The 17,449-nt window shown below is 40.0% G+C and overlaps 1 protein-coding gene across 2 annotated transcripts in view; it reads left to right on the top strand.

Moving 5' to 3' along the window:
* mark1 (MAP/microtubule affinity-regulating kinase 1) overlaps window positions 1-14,506 on the top strand; it is a 142,938-nt gene extending 128,432 nt beyond the window's left edge. For both annotated transcript variants that reach the window (XM_061939736.1, XM_061939819.1), the window contains exons 14-18: window positions 3,361-3,452; window positions 3,534-3,674; window positions 3,746-3,997; window positions 9,876-9,920; window positions 13,442-14,506. In XM_061939736.1, coding sequence (XP_061795720.1) covers window positions 3,361-3,452; window positions 3,534-3,674; window positions 3,746-3,997; window positions 9,876-9,920; window positions 13,442-13,787 — 876 coding nt within the window. In that variant the 3' untranslated portion in view covers window positions 13,788-14,506. The remainder of the gene's footprint in view (window positions 1-3,360; window positions 3,453-3,533; window positions 3,675-3,745; window positions 3,998-9,875; window positions 9,921-13,441) is intronic.
* The last annotated feature ends 2,943 nt before the right edge of the window (window positions 14,507-17,449 follow it).

The following is a 17,449-nucleotide window of genomic DNA, read 5'->3' as shown; positions in this document are numbered from 1 at the left end:
ATAACGTTATAACGTTAGCAGTGAGTTTACAGCCTCACTGATTTAACTACAAAGCAAATAAAAGTCACGTTACTTAGCCAATAAACGTTATCTTACATTCAAAACTTACTGTTCTTTGTGCAACTTCAAATGCCGGACGAAGTTGGAAGTTGTTGCCTCTCCATCAGTCATTTTCGAACCGCATGTGTTGCATACTGCAAACCGTTTTGTGTTGACCACCTCGTAATTTTTATACCCAAACGAAATTATTTTAGGTATCATTTTTTGTTCACTGGCGTGTGGTTTGGACATGTCTTCTTCGTTGGTTGTCCTGCAATTTGATTGGATGAATGCTGTGTGATGAAAACAAAGTAGATCTAATTTGATTGGCTGTTGTACTGAGACCACACCAGCTGACACACGCAACGCTGATAGACAAGTACACAATGAAAAATACGGAGCGCTCCCGAATAACTTTTTCATCTTTGGGTTTTGGGGAAAGTAGCAAGTCACGTCAAGTCATGTCAATTCAAAAGGCTCAAGTCCAAGTGAAGTCACAAGTCATTGATGTTAAAGTCTAAGTCGAGTTGCAAGTCTTTTTACATTTTGTCAAGTCGAGTCTAAAGTCATCAAATTCATGACTCGAGTCTGACTCGAGTCCAAGTCATGTGACTCGAGTCCACACCTCTGAATAATGGTAATAGACAACATAGCAATAATGGTAAGGAAACATTGAGCACATGTTAACACTTTGAGACAAAGTACAACAGCAGGTCAAATTAAAGACCCTTTTCTTTCTTTCTTTCTTTAGTTTATTTCGAACATGAACACACTTACATCATAATACATCAAACAATTTCATATCATTTCATTTTACATCATGCCCGAAAAGGAGTAGGAAGAAGCAAAGCTTATTTAATCCTACCCCTTTCCCACTTCAAAGCGTTCACAAATATATAGAATCATTTACTGACCTTTTTATATAATAAAATAACATCTATGAATTAGTATACAACAGTTTTGTAATATGTAATTAATTAATTAATTCAGTCATTATTAACATACTGAGATGAAGAATATCTTATTTTCAATAAGGTTGAAAGTATTTCTCATAATTCTTCTTTTTTGTACTCTGTAAGCACTATTATTTTGAACAACCTCTTAAACTGGATCATATCAGTACAATTTTTAACTTCTTTACTTAATCCATTCCATAATTTAATTCCACATACTGATATGCTAAAAGTTCTAAGTGTTGTACGTGCATATAAATGTTTTAAATTATGTTTTCCTCTAAGGTTATATTTCTCCTCTTTAGTTGAGAAGAATTGTTGTACATTCTTTGGTAGCAGGTTATAGTTTGCTTTGTACATCATTTTAGCTGTTTGCAATTTTACCAAATCACCGAACTTTAATATTTCTGACTTAATAAATAAAGGGTTTGTGTGTTCTCTATATCCAACATTATGTATTATTCTAACTGATCTTTTTTGTAACACGGTTAGCGAATGTAGCGCACATTTGTAGTTATTTCCCCATATTTCTGCACAATAACTCAGATATGGTAACACTAGCGAGCAGTAGAGAATATGTAGTGATTTTTGGCCCAGGACATATCCTCATCTCTATATTTGAACCAGACCCCATGTTTGTATAATAGTTTAAATCGATTAATAGTTTGGCATTGCTTGTGTTGTAAGTCCAGTTTGTTCCATAGTTTTACTCCGCATACAGACACACAAAAACGTTTACGAGTGGTTTGAGCTCTCAGCAATAAGAAATATCCAAAGCCTCTCAAGTTATGAGCCTGCACTCGTCTTATAAAAAAAACGTTGTAGATTATGCGGCAATAATGTGTTAAATGCTTTATATAAGATTATTAATGTATTATATTTTTACAAGGTCATCAAATTTGAGCAACTTTGATTGCATAAACAGATTATGAGTATGTTCTAAATAACCAACCCTGTGAATGATCCACACTGCTCTTTTCTGTAATATGATCAGAGGATGAATTGTGTTTTGGTAAGTATTCCCCCATACTTCAACACAGTATGTAAGGTATGGGAGTACCAAAGTGCAGTATAGAGTACGGAGTGCATTTTCATTGAGGTATAGTTTTGCTTTGTTTATATTTGAGAGGCTTTTGGAGATTTTTGTTTTAATGTGTCTGACATGAGGTTTCCATGATAGTTTACTAGCAATTATTACTCCCAAAAGTGTAATAATTGTAATATAATTAATTATAATTTAACATTCTTAAAGGGGAACTGCACTTTTAGGTTTTTTTTTTGCATGTCATTAATGATCCTTATGTGAGACAAGAACAGTCTTTCTCTTTTTTGTGTATTCTAAAGAGGTGGCTAACATTAAAGCTAATGGAAGTGATCTATTCCGTCTATAAAGCCTGAGGGTTTCTCCTAATATATTTAATTATTGCGGTGCGCTACGGCAATATACTAACCTACACACCTTAAAAATTAGGGTTTTTTTTTCGTGAAAACCAAATAAAGTAGGGATGGCCGATAATATCGGACTGCCGATATTATCGGCCAATAAATACTTTAAAATGTAATATCAGAAATTTTCGGTATCGGTTTCAAAATTATCGGTATCGGTTTCAAAATGTAAAATTCATGACTTTTTAAAACGCCGCTGTGTGCACGGACGTAGGGAGAATTACAGAGCGCCAATAAACCTTAAAGGCACTTCCTTTGCGTGCTGGCCCAGTCACATAATATCTACGGCTTTTCACACACACAAGTGAATGCAAGGCATACTTGGTCAACAGCCATACAGGTCACGCTAAGGGTGGCCGTATAAACAACTTTAACACTGTTACAAATATGCGCCACACTGTGAACCCACACCAAACAAGAATGACAAACACATCCACACCGTAACACAACATAAACACAACAGGAGAAAAACCCAGAACCCCTTGCAGAACTAACTCCTCCAGGACGCTACAATATACACTCCCCTCTACCTCCTACCCCCTCCAACCCCGCCGACATCAACCTCCTCATGCTCTCTCAGGGAGAGCATGTCCTAAATTGCTGTTTTGAGGCATGTTAAAAAAAATAATGCACTTTGTGACTTCATTAATAAATATGGCAGTGCCATGTTGGCATTTTTTTTCCATAACTTGAGTTGATTTATTTTGGAAAACCTTGTTACATTGTTTAATGCATCTACGGGGCATCACAACAAAATTAGGCATTATGATGTGTTAATTCCACGACTGTATGTATCGGTATCGGTTGATATCGGAATCGGTAATTAAGAGTTGGACAATATCGGATATCGGCAAAAAAGCCATTATCGGACATCTCTAGTTGTAATTGTGAATTGTATTCTCATACGTGTGTTTCGCCACAGACCAACGGCTCAATGACTCGCAGGAACACGTACGTGTGTGAGCGCTCCTCTACTGACCGCTACACTGCTATTCCCAATGGCAAAGACAGCAGGTAAAAAGGTGCACTGTGACACAGCTTTGATGCGGTGGCAGCCATCGTTTTTAACACAAACTCCCCACCTCGTCCTCCCAGTTTAACCGAAGTGTCGGGCAGCACCCCGTCGACCGCAGTGACCTCCACGAGACCTCGTCACATCAAGTCCATGTCATCTTCAGGACACCCTTCAAAGAGCACACTGCCCCCTATTGATGACAACACAGAGTTGAAATCCAGGTGAGTGCTGACTTTTAACAACATTAAAAAAACTTGACTCGCTTCATTTTGTGCTTTTAATTCCCCGCCAGCTCCTCTCCTCGCGGTCCCTCCACCTCGCCCTCCGCACACAGTATTAGCACCCCGGAGAAAAACCGCTTCCCGCGCGGCACCACCAGCCGCAGCACCTTCCACGGGGCGCAGCTGCGAGACCGCCGCAGCGCCACCTACAACGGGCCCCCGGCCTCGCCGACGCTATCCCACGACACGGGCGCGCTCGCTCAGCAGCGGCGAGGCACATCCACTGGGATCATCAGCAAGATCACCTCCAAGTTTGTCCGCAGGTCAGTTAAGGCAGTGTTTTTCAACCACTGTGCCGCGGCACACTAGTGTGCCGTGAGATACAGTCTAGTGTGCGGTGGGAGATTATCTAATTTCACCTATTTGGGTTAAATATATTTTTTGCAAACCTGTAATTATAGTCTGCAAATGATGTGTTGTTGTTGAGTGTCTGTACTGTCTAGAGCTCGGCAGAGTAACCGTGTAATACTCTTCCATATCAGTAGGTGGCAGCCAGTAGCTAATTGCTTTGTAGATGTCGGAAACAGCGGGAGGCAGCGTGCAGGTAAAAAGGTGTCTAATGCTTAAACCAAAAATAAACAAAAGGTGAGTGCCCCTAAGAAAAGTCATTGAAGCTTAGGGAAGGCTATGCAGAAGGAAACTAAAACTGAACTGGCTACAAAGTCAACAAATACAGAATGCTGGACGACAGCAAAGACTTACTGTGGAGCAAAGACGGCGTCCACAATGTACATCCGAACATGACATGACAATCAACAATGTCCCCACAAAGAAGGATAAAAACAACTGAAATATTCTTGATTGCTAAAACAAAGTAGATGCGGTCAACATTGCTCATAGGAAGACATGAAACTGCTACAGGAAAATACCCCAAAAATCGGAGAGCAAGACAAGAAGTAAAACACTACACACAGGAAAACAGCAAAAAATACAAAATAAGTAAGGGCGTGATGTGACAGGTGGTGACAGTACACCTACTTTGAGACAAGAGCTATATTCATGCATGCTTGGTTATGGTTTAAAGTCATATCCAAAAATTGCGACCACAACTTTTTACTGTCAACTGAGTTTCGTTTTTTATTGTTTTCTGCTGGTGGTGTGCCTCCGGATTTTTTCAACGCAAAAAATGCGCCTTGGCTCAAAAAAGGTTGAAAAACACGTGAGTTAAGGAAATAAAGTAAGAGAGCTGCATTTACAATCATAATAAGGTCCACATACTCTGGTGAATAATACATATTTTGGTTACTAAATGTTTAAAAGTCACATTAGACTGACTATTATTATTAAACCTTTAAAGGCAATATTTTTAATACACCTCTTGCATTGGATCCTCTTTCTGTAGTCACAATATCAGCGAGCAAGACTTTTAGCATTTATCAAGTATTACTGGTGCTTATTAAATAGTTGCTTCCTGACTGAATAATAACATTTAGAGGCAATTTTACACCATATGTGAATTTAAAATCACGTTTGGTTTGGTTGATATCAGCACTTCAGTCATCAACAATTATATCATCTGAGAAATGGGCATTGAAACAGTGTCGGTCTGACTTGGTAGGATATGTACAGCGAGCAGTGAACATAGTGAGCTCAGAAAGCATAAGAACAAGTATATTTTGATTATTTGCATTTGATTATTTACAATCCGGGGAGGTGGGATGTGGTGGGGGGAGGGTGTTAGTCTAGGGTTGTAGTTGCCTGGAGGTGTTGTTTTAGTGCGGTTTAGTGCTCACTTCATTAGCTTGGTTGTAAGTTATAAAAATGCCCACTTTACCAGTCTATTTAACTTCTGTGTATAAAGTACCACTGCTAGTCTCACACACACACTAGGTGTACTGAAATTAACCTCTGCATTTGACTCATCGCCTTGTCACACACCCCTGGGAGGTGAGGGGAGCAGTGAGCAGCGGCGGTGGCGGTGGCCGTGCCCGGGAATCATTTTGGTGATTTAACCCCCAATTCCAACCCTTGATGCTGAGTGCCAAGCAGGGAGGTAATGGGTCCCTTATAAAATAACTTGATCATCCTCTGATAAAAAGTACTTTTAGTCATAAAACACTAATAAAAACAAGTCCCAGATTGAGCTCATTTAAGGGAAAAATAGCAAGGCTAAATATAGCTAGCATCAGGCTACATTGCTGCCTTTGCTTACTGCTTGATTTACTGAGCTGCCCGATCCATTGGCACATGCACCAAAAGTCAGCAACTTCCATTGACTATTTTTTTTTTCAAACAACAGCTGTATTGATAAATCTCAAATAATCGACAACTACATTTTAAAAATTAAAATGGTGGCGACTTGTCCAGGGTGTACCCCGCCTTCCGCCCGATTGTAGCTGAGATAGGCTCCAGCACCCCCCGCGACCCCAAAGGGAATAAGCGGTAGAAAATGGATGGATGGAAAATACCTTTTAATTAATCCACATCGTTCATTATTCGGAGATGCCGTTTTCACCTTAGCGTCGTAACTGAATAAGCTTGCATTTTACGTTAATAATTTGAGTAATGCATTTTTCGAAATATAGTTTTGCTATCCAAACACTGTACCGTATTTTTCGGACTATAAGTCGCAGTTTTTTTTCATAGTATGTGTGAAATTATTAACACATTACCGTAAAATATCAAATAATATTATTTAGCTCATTCACGTAAGAGACTAGACGTATAAGATTTCATGGGATTTAGCGATTAGGAGTGACAGATTGTTTGGTAAACGTATAGCATGTTCTATATGTCAGTGGTCCCCAACTTTTTTGTAGCTGCGGACCGGTCAACGCTTGAAAATTTGTCCCACGAACCGGGGGGGGGGGGGTTTGTCATAAAGAAATACAATCATGTGTGCTTACGGACTGTGTCCCTGCAGACTGTATTGATCTATATTGATATATAATGTGTCATGACTTGGTCCTGGGTGTTTGCTTTTCCGGAATGCAACGGAAAGTTGGCTTGGGCGAGACGGGAATGTAAATACATGATTTATTTAATATATCAAAATAAAGTACAAACGAAAAGCGCGCACAGTGGCGGATAACAAACTATGAAACCAAAAGACTATAGCAAAAAAAGTACAAACGAAAAGCGCGCACAGTGGCGGAGAACAAACTATTAAACCAACAGACTATAGGATTAATAAACAAAACTTACTTGGCATGGACTAAAAGGAGCAGCATGAACGATGGACATGAAATCAAGTGTCAGAGATGTGCCAAGCATAATTGTGGGATGTCACCAGACAGACAAACTGAAAACAATGAACTTAAATACTACAGACATGATTAACGAAAACAGGTGCGTGACTCAAAACGTGAAACAGGTGCGTGACGTGACAGGTGAAAACTAATGGGTTGCTATGGTGACAAACAAGAGTGCACAATGAGTCCAAATGTGGAACAGGTGAAACTAATGGGTAATCATGGAAACAAGACATGGGAGTGAAAAGCCAGAAACGAAAGAGTCCAATAACTAAACAAAACTTGACTAAAACAAAACCTGATTACACAGATATGACATAATGTAGGAACCAGAAATATTAATAACAGAAAGAAACAACCCTTTTGTGCGAATGAGTGTGAAAGAGTGTAAATGGGGGAGGGAGGTTTTTTGGGTTGGTGCACTAATTGTAAGTGTATCTTTATGTTGATTTAATAAAAAATAAAAAAAATTATTTCTTGTGCGGCCAATCGATCTACGGACCGGTACCGGGCCGCGGCCCGGTGGTTGGGGACCACTGCTATCTGTTATAGTTATTTGAAATACTCTTACCATAATATGTTACGTTAACATACCAGGCACGTTCTCAGTTGGTTATTTATGCCTCATATAACGTACACTTATTCAGCCTGTTGTTCACTATTCATTATTTATTTTAAATTGCCTTTCAAATGTTTATTCTTGGTGTTGGGTTTTATCAAATAAATTTCCCCCAAAAATGCGACTTATACTCCAGTGCGACTTATATATGTGTACAGCTCTGGTAATGGGTACATTCGCACCCACCTGCACAAATGTACTTCAAAATGTAACAATCAAAATAAATAAGACTTTTTTTTTGTTTACTAGGGCATGCATGTATAATATGCATTAGTTTGACCATTTAAAATCAACGATTATAAAAAGGAGATGCTTGGAAATAGCATAAAAATGACCCAAAAATTTGGAAAAACGCGATTCATAGCGTTACTTTTTGGTGTAACCATCATGAGCGTTCTGTTCAGGTATATTTCTTTTATATTTTGATAAATCATCATAAATAGGTATTGATCAATCTTTAACCTGTGTGTATTTGATTTCAGTTTGCTTTTGACATCTTATTTAGAATTGTAGTTGAAACTTTTACAACCTTGTGTTGCGCTCATGATGGCGTAACCCAGTGTTTTTCAACCACTGTGTCGCGGCACACTAGTGTGCCGTGAGATATTGTCTGGTGTGCCGTGGGAAATTATGCAACTTCACCTAATTGGTCCAAAAAATGTTTTTTGCAAATCAATAATTATAATCTGCAAATAATGTGCCGTTGCTTAGTGTCTGTGCTGTGTAAAACTCGGCAGGGTAACCACGTAATACTTCATGTCAGTAGGTGGCAGCGGGTAGTTAATTGCTTTGTAAAATTCGGAATGTGTCGGGTGAGACGAGGATGGTTTGTTGTGATCCCAATATGCAGACCATATCGGGAGGCAGTTTGCAGGTAAAAAGGTATGTAATGCTTAAACCAAAAATTAACAAAAGGGAAAGGGACAGGCAATGGCTATGCGAAACGAACGTAAAACTGAACTGGCTACAAAGTAAACAGAAACAGAATGCTGGACGACAGCAAAAACTGACAGCGTCCACAAAGTACGTCCGTTCTTGACATGACCATCAACAATGTCCACACAAATAAGGATAGCAACAATGTAAATAGCCTTGCTTGCTAACACAAACGAGGTGTGCGGAATAGCGTTCAAAGGAAGACATGAAACTGTTATAGGAAAACACCAACAAAACAGGAAGGGCCACCAAAATAACAGCGCAAGACAAGAACTAAAGCACTGCACACAGGAAAACACCAACAAACTCAAAATAAGGCACGACGACCTGGTGGAGTTTATTTTTTTAACGTTTTCTGCTGGTGGTGTGCCTCCGGATTTTTTAATGAGAAAAATGTGCCTTGCCTCAAAAAAGGTTGAAAAACACTGGCGTAACCAAACTAGATTATTTTGAATATTTATTCCCTTTTTTACATTTAGTATATTTAAATATACTGTGTTTTATGCTTTTTTTCTTTTTGGAACATGTACTATACATATAATACAATAACGTCCCATATAAAATGATGTTTCTAGCAATACTTAAATTTTGCCTTTGAAAGTAACACTCCAATGTCCATTAGTGGAGCTGTACACGTTTTTTTCCTTCTTTATTATGCATTTTCGGCCGGTGCGACTTATACTCCGGAGCATCTTATACTCCGAAAAATACGGTACTTTGCATTTTATGTTAATATTTTTTTCGACGCAAAAGTGACAAAATTGTAGCAGGAAGTTGCTAACGGATCGGAAAGTTCATTAAATGGGGCGATGACACTGCTTAAAACAACCTCATTAAAAGAGGCGGTTAGCGCTCACGGCTTTTTCTTTTCTTTCTCTCACCTTCCCTTGCATAGAGCACTCTCTTTCAGGTCCACGCGGAGGTAGGAGAACACTTTGTTCAAGTTAATTAATACGTAAAAAAAAAAACAGGCCTAACTCCTTATGTACCTGTCCTTTTGTGCCACCTCCTTTGCTTACTGACACTTCCTGTGATGTGTTTTTACCCGCTGTCTCTCCCATGTGTCCACTTGCCTGGAGAAGCAACAACCTCTCACCGTCTTAACTGTCCTACTAAGCCACGACATCCGCTTCTCACAGTGCTGCCTCTCCTCCTTTTCCCCTCCAAGAGAAAAACAACGGAAAGCACATACTGTGTCGTAGACGCAGCGATGCATTGTGGGGGCGTTCGCTCCGACCTCCATTGTGTGCTCAATCCTGACACCCGAGAGTGTGGGCTCTTCCCTGGCATGACGCCTGAAGCCCCTCTGTGTGTCACACTGTGGTGGGGGTGCCATGTTTTTACAAGAAGCTGGCAGGGGTCTAACATTGTCTTCTGGCCTTTTTTTTTCTTCAGGGTGCCCAGTGAGGGAGAAGCCAGTGCCAGGACAGAAGCACCAAGGTGAGATTTACTCATTCAGGATAGATTTAGTTGGGCTAATGTTGTCATAAAATGAGGTTCAGTTTGGTACTGTTGAAGTGTAATGCATGTCAGTACCTGGTTATGACCAGCAGAGGAAGACATTATTTCAGGGCTATCTGCTTCAAGGCATAAACGGGCTGGTGTCAAAATTTTGAATAATAAAGCGAAGGTTTGCTGTAAATAAATGACAACGTAAAAAGTATATACGTACCAAAATAATTTTTTAAAGTCTGAGTTACACTTTTATTTGTATTTATTTTAAAATGAACAAAAAATTATGAAAAAAAAAGTCAACTTCTTGCTTGTCCAAAGAAAAGCACACATGTCCGAAATGTATTTGTCATTAAAATATATATATATATTAACAGAGATAACACAACAACTTATTTAAAAGTATCACAAATTGTATAGGATATTTTTCAATAAATTAGAAAATAATATAAAAATAAATTGACAACATTTCAAGTGTCCTTTATTTGTTACTTTTTTTTTTTTAAGTTTCAAAAATATGAAAAACATAAATAAGACTGTCATTTACTAAACAATTATATTTCAAAGTAAAACATACATACTTAAAAAAATAAAGATTAAGACAAACCACGTATATATATATATATGTGTGTGTGTATATATATATATATATAAAACTTGTCATTAGAACATTTGAAATAGTAAGACAAATAACTTATTTGGGCAGCACGGTGGAAGAGAGGGGTTAGTGCGTCTGCCTCACAATACAAAGGTCCTGAGTAGTCTCGGGTTCAATCCCAGGCTCGGGATCTTTCTGTGTGGAGTTTGCATGTTCTCCCCGTGACTGCGTGGGTTCCCTCCGGGTACTCCCGGCTTCCTCCCACTTCCAAAGACATGCACCTGGGGATAGGTTGATTGACAACACTAAATTGGCCCTAGTGTGTGAATGTGAGTGAGAATGTTGTCTGTCTATCTGTGTTGGCCCTGCGATGAGGTGGCGACTTGTCCAGGGTGTACCCCGCCTTCCGCCCGATTGTAGCTGAGATAGGCTCCAGCGCCCCCCGCGACCCCACAAGAGAATAAGCGGTAGAAAAGGGATGGATGGATGGAAATAACTTATTTTAAATTATCAAGTAATGGTTTTCACTTCACATGTGTGCTTGAAGCTCATCGAGAGAGAATGCCAAGAGTGTGCAAAGCAGTAATCAGAGCAAAGGGTGGCTATTTTGAAGAAACTAGAATATAAAACATGTTTTCCAATATTTCATCTTTTTTGTTAAGTACATAACTCCACATGTGTTCATTCATAGCTTTGATGCCTTCAGTGACAATCTACAATGTAAATAGTCATGAAAATAAAATAAAATAAAGAAAACGTGTCCAAACTTTTGGCCTGCACTGTATATATTTGAAAAATAAGAAAAAGAACGTATATTGTCATTTGAAATAAAAATAAAAATATATATATATATTTAAAGAAACGTATTTAAATATATTTATATTTAATTTGGATTTTTTTTAATTTAAATAAATTACAAAAACAATAAATAAAAATAAATTGACAACATTTTACTGTTATTTATTTTGCACTTACTTACTTTAAATTCAAAACAATTCAAAACATAAATAGATGAAAATAACAATTAAAAAAATATATTTCTTCCCCAAATAAAATTTAAAAAAATGCCCAAATTTGGACTTACCTGCTTATTGGTGGTGGAAAGTGATGCAGCGAGGTTTTCTCGGTTTGCAAAGTTAACATATTTAACATATCAGAATGATGATAATCCAACAAGTCAAGTACATGTAGGAGGACTTTCTTAAGAATATTTTCCTGCTAAACTCCCACATTCTGTCGGTGCCGTTCATACATCAGAAGTAGAGATGTCCGATAATGGCTTTTTTGCCGATATCCGATATTCCGATATTGTCCAACTCTTAATTACCGATTCCGATATCTACCGATATATACGGTCGTGGAATTAACACATTATTATGCCTAATTTTGTTGTGATGCCCCGCTGGATGCATTAAACAATGTAACAAGGTTTTCCAAAATAAATCAATTCAAGTTATGGGGGAAAAAAATGCCAACATGTCACTGCCATATTTATTATTGAAGTCACAAAGTGCATTATTTTTTTTAACATGCCTCAAAACAGCAGCTTGGAATTTGGGACATGCTCGGAGGAGGTTGAGGGGGGCAGGGTTGAGGTGAGGGGGGGGGGTATATTGTAGCGTCCTGGAAGAGTTAGTGCTGCAAGGGGTTCTGGGTATTTGTTCTGTTGTGTTTATGTTTGGTTACGGTGCGGATGTTCTCCCGAAATGTGTTTGTCATTCTTGTTTGGTGTGGGTTCACAGTGTGGCGCATATTTGTAACAGTGTTAAAGTTGTTTATACGGCCACCCTCAGTGTGACCTGTATGGCTGTTGACCAAGTATGATTTGCATTCACTTGTGTGTGTGTAAAGCCGTAAATATTATGTGATTGGGCCGGCACGCAAAGGCAGTGCCTTTAAGGTTTATTGGCGCTCTGTTCTTCTCTCTACGTCCGTGTACACAGCGGCGTTTTAAAAAGTCATAAATGTTACTTTTTGAAACCGATATAGATAATTTCCGATATTACATTTTAAAGCATTTATTGGCCGATAATATCGGACATCTCTAGTTATTTTCCTTTTTTAAATGCGCATATTTCAGAAAAAAAAAATTGATATAACTACAGTAAAATATCTTTTTTTTTCCAACCTCTAATTGTCCGAGTCAAAAGTAAACAAAAAACATGGTCGACAAATTCGATGACATGTTGCCTTCCATGAACCTGGGAAGATTGAACTTTCCTACCTGTGATTTGAAAAAGTACACTGAAAGGCTGCTCGAAGACGGAATTCCTTTACAAACATAATGTTCTGACATACATAACAATGTAAAAGCCTACATATACGTTAGGTCAGAAAAAAAACAGAGGCTATATCCTCCCTACAAGCCTGTTTCGCAGGTTTCCCTGCTTGTCAGGGGATTTTGTAAAATCCCCTCACGAAGAGTTAGTGCTGCAAGGGGTTCTGGGTATTTGTTCTGTTGTGTTACGGTGTGGATGTTCTCCCGTAATGTGCTTGTCATTCTTGTTTGGTGTGGGTTCACAGTGTGGCGCATATTTGTAACAGTGTTAAAGTTGTTTATACGGCCACCCTCAGTGTGACCTGTGTGGCTGTTGACCAAGTTTTTCTTGCAGTCACTTATGTGTGTGTATAAGCTGCATATATTATGTGACTGGGCCGGCATGCAAAGGCAGTGCCTTTAAGGTTAATTGGCGCTCTGTACTTCTCCTTACGTCCGTGTACACGGCGGCGTTTTAAAAAGTCATAAATTGTACTTTTTGAAACCGATATTTTCCGATATTACATTTTAAAGCATTTATCGGCCGATAATATCGGCAGTCCGATATTATCGGACATCCCTAACCAGAAGGCAGAAAAAATGTCTTCCTCCCAGTGAGCGTGACCCATCCTCTTCTCCCCCCCACCGCCTCAGGAGCGCGTCGGGCGACCCCAAGGAGGACGGCGGCCGCGACTCCAAGCCCCGCTCGCTGCGCTTCACCTGGAGCATGAAGACCACCTCCTCCATGGAGCCCTCGGAGATGATGCGGGAGATCCGCAAGGTCCTGGACGCCAACAGCTGCGACTACGAGCAGCGCGAGCGCTTCCTGCTCTTCTGCGTGCACGGCGACGCCCGCCAGGACAACCTGGTGCAGTGGGAGATGGAGGTGTGCAAGCTGCCCCGCCTCTCGCTCAACGGCGTGCGCTTCAAGAGGATATCGGGCACGTCCATCGCCTTTAAGAACATCGCCTGCAAAATCGCCAACGAGCTCAAACTGTGACGGCGTCTCATCACTGGATTCTCTCGGCACTGAAAGGTCCTCGCCGCGCATTATCAGGGTGGCCTCGGCTGGTAGCGTGCAATACTGGCCACGAATGTACTCGCTGCAAAGGACCACATCCTTCATTTTTCTTCCTCATGTCACCTTGACTCGTCCGTCCACGCCCTGGTTCATCATCAACATGCAGTACACAGCTGGAGATCCTGCAATAACTTTTTTTTTTAAATTCCAAACAAGGTCCTCGCTGAACTGCAAGCTCAACTAGCCGCTTTCCCACCTGTTATGTAATAGATCAGGCTGGCGCTCATACTAAAAAGAACGTGTAAAAACAATTGTACTGTATGCATAACATCTGCAGGTACTGTATATTCTTTTTTTTCCCCCAGTTGTGTACAGAATTCATTTCTTTCCTAATATAATTGATGTCTTTACAGCGTTATTATCCTTTTTTTTGGTCTGTGATTTGTTTTTTTCCCAAGAGCCACCAACATATGACAATAGTGTTTTTCATTTTATTTAAAGAGCACTAAGTTATTTTCTTTTTATTCGCCTTTTTAACACTTAAGTTGCACCACATAGACTTGAGTAGTGATCACTTTATTGTTTCTTCTCAGCAGTAGGGGGCGATGTGGAGGCTCCTGTTGCACTTGCACAACTTCATTAAAGTATGCACCTGTTGTCCCCCCTCCCCCTAAAAAAAGAAAAAAAAAATTCAAAAAGTTGCTCATCAGTTCCGATAAAAAAAAAAATTGAAATTTGACGTGTTTAAGATGCATGAAAAGTCCAACGATCACCTCAAAAGAAGAAGTTTGTCTGGTGAAGCCTTGCTCAAGGGCTTCATCGGCGTCGTGCACCTCCACCTGTGTGACTGTGCAGGTACTTGTCTGTTTATCCTTTTTTTTTTTTTTTTTTTTTTTTTATTCTGCAAATTTTATTGTATTTATTCCATTACGTTGTAATGTGCTGCTTTGTAGAAATGAGGTGTGCACTTTGTCGGAAGAAAATTAAAAAGGATTTTATTTGTTTGTATTCCATCGAGTTTAGTTGCTGTGGGGAAGAAAACAAACTCTGTATGTTCTGAACTTCTGTTTGCAAGCCACGTTAACTTAACTGAAAACGACTGTATTTCCCGGGCATCGGTATTCAAAATAAATACATAATTTCGCATATACACTATATTGCCAAACGTATTTGGCCACCTGCCTTGACTCACATATGAACTTGAAGTGCCATCCCATTCCTAACCCATAGGGTTCAATATGATGTGGGTCCACCTTTTGCAGCTATTACAGCTTCAACTCTTCTGGGAAGGCTGTCCACAAGGTTGCGAAGTGTGTTTATAGGAATTTTCCATCATTTTTTCAAAAGGTTCGAGAAGGCCTGGCTCTCAGTCTCCGTTCTAATTCATCCCAAAAGTGTTCTATCGAGTTCAGGTCAGGACTCTGTGCAGGCCAGTCAAGTTCATCCACACCAGACTCTGTCATCCATGTCTTTATGGACCTTGATTTGTGCACTGGTGCACAGTCATGTTAGAAGAGGAAGGGGCTTGCTCCAAACCGTTCCTACAAGGTTGGGAGCATGGAGTTGTCCAAAATGTTTTGGTATCCTGGAGCATTCAAAGTTCCTTTCAGTGGAACTCACGGGCCAACTCGACGTGCTTTACACCACTGCATCCGACTCTTTGCATTGGACTTGGTGATGTATGGCTTAGATGCAGCTGCTCGGCCGTGGAAACCCATTCCATGAAGCTCTCTGCGTACTGTACGTGGGCTAATTGGAAGGTCACATGAAGTTTAGAGCAACTTTTTGGAGAAAGTCGGCGACCTCTTTGCACGATGCGCTTCAGCATCCGCTGACCTCTCTCTTGTCAGTTTACGTGGCCTACCACTTGGTGGGTGGCTGAGTTGCTGTTGTTCCCAAACTCTTCACTTTTCTTATAATAAAGCCGAGAAGGCGTCTCCACTGCTCTAGAGTCCATTGGTGACGTGCTTTACACCACTGCATCCGACGCTTTTCATTGGATTTGGTGATGTATGGCTTAGATGCAGCTGATCGGCCATGGAAACCCATTCCATGAAGCTCTGCATACTGTACGTGGGCTAATTGGAAGGTCACATGAAGTTTAGAGCAACGTTTGGAGAAAGTCGGCGACCTCTTTGCACGATGCGCTTCAGCATCCGCTGACCTCTCTCTTGTCAGTTTACATGGCCTACCACTTGGTGGCTGAGTTGCTGTTGTTCCCAAACTCTTCACTTTTCTTATAATAAAGCCGAGAAGAGTCTAGAGTCCATTGGTGACGTGCTTTACACCACTGCATCCGACGCTTTTCATTGGATTTGGTGATGTATGGCTTAGATGCAGCTGATCGGCCATGGAAACCCATTCCATGAAGCTCTCTGCATACTGTACGTGGGCTAATTGGAAGGTCACATGAAGTTTGGAGCTCTGTAGCAACTGACTGTGCAGAAAGTCTTTGCACTATGCGCTTCAGCATCCGCTGACCTCTCTCTTGTTAGTTTACGTGGCCTACCACTTTGTGGCTGAGTTGCTGTTGTTCCCAAACTTTTCACTTTTCTTGTAATAAAGCCGGCAGTTAACTTTGCAATATTTAAGAGCGAGGAAATTTCAGGACTGGATTTGTTGCACGGGTGGCATCCTATGATGCCACCCGTGCATTTCCACCACGCTGGAAATCACTGAAAGCGGCCCATTCTTTCACAAATGTTTGTAGAAACAGTCTCCATGCCTAAGTGCTTTATTCTATACACCTGTGGCCGGGCCAAGTGATTAGGACACCTGATTCTCATCATTTGGATGGGTGGCCAAATACTTTTGGCAATATAGTGTATTAACCACACCGAACTATAACCGGTAGGAAAGACTTTGTAAATATTTATTTACATACCTTAATTGCTTCCAAACAGTGTCTGTAACAAGGCAGTAAAATGGCTGATCAAGCAAAACAGAAGTCATTGTCATGGAAGCCAGCTCTCCAATCAGCTAAACGGACTCAATAACTCCACGGTGAGGTTTTGGTGAATTTACTAAAACTGAAATAATACAAAAAGAACGCTATCGCAATCTAATAACACTAACGTGGTAGCATATTAGCTAATGCTAACGACGCTAGCTTCATTACATTACGATATATCCCGCATACAAATACGCATGAACACTTATAGACCTCACACATGGAGCGCTTTAGTAAGTAATAATTGAAACTGAAACAAATAATTCCATTATAAATTAATGATACTAACACAGACACTTGTGATTGTGTTAGCATATTAGCTAATGCTAACGACGCTACATTGATTGCATTTCGATAGCACACACAAATATGCATGGAAACACTCCGACAGACATCACACATGGGACGCTTTAGTAAGTGTGAATACTTTTAGTTACGTTGTAAAACTTACAAACGTTGCTTGGAGTGACGAATGAAGAATCTAGAGCGGGGGTCGGCAACCCGCGGGCTCTTTAGCGCCGCCCTAGTGGCTCTCTGGAGCTTTTTCAAAAATGTATGAAAAATGGAAAAAAATATATTTTTTGTGTTAATATGGTTTCTGTAGGAGGACAAACATGACACAAACCTCCCTAATTGTTATAAAGGACACTGTTTATATTAAACATGCTTCACTGATTCGAGTATTTGGCGA

Source organism: Nerophis lumbriciformis, linkage group LG02 (genome assembly GCF_033978685.3).
Source record: "Nerophis lumbriciformis linkage group LG02, RoL_Nlum_v2.1, whole genome shotgun sequence".
NCBI lineage: Eukaryota > Metazoa > Chordata > Actinopteri > Syngnathiformes > Syngnathidae > Nerophis > Nerophis lumbriciformis.
This window is presented reverse-complemented; position numbering and strand designations above follow the sequence as displayed.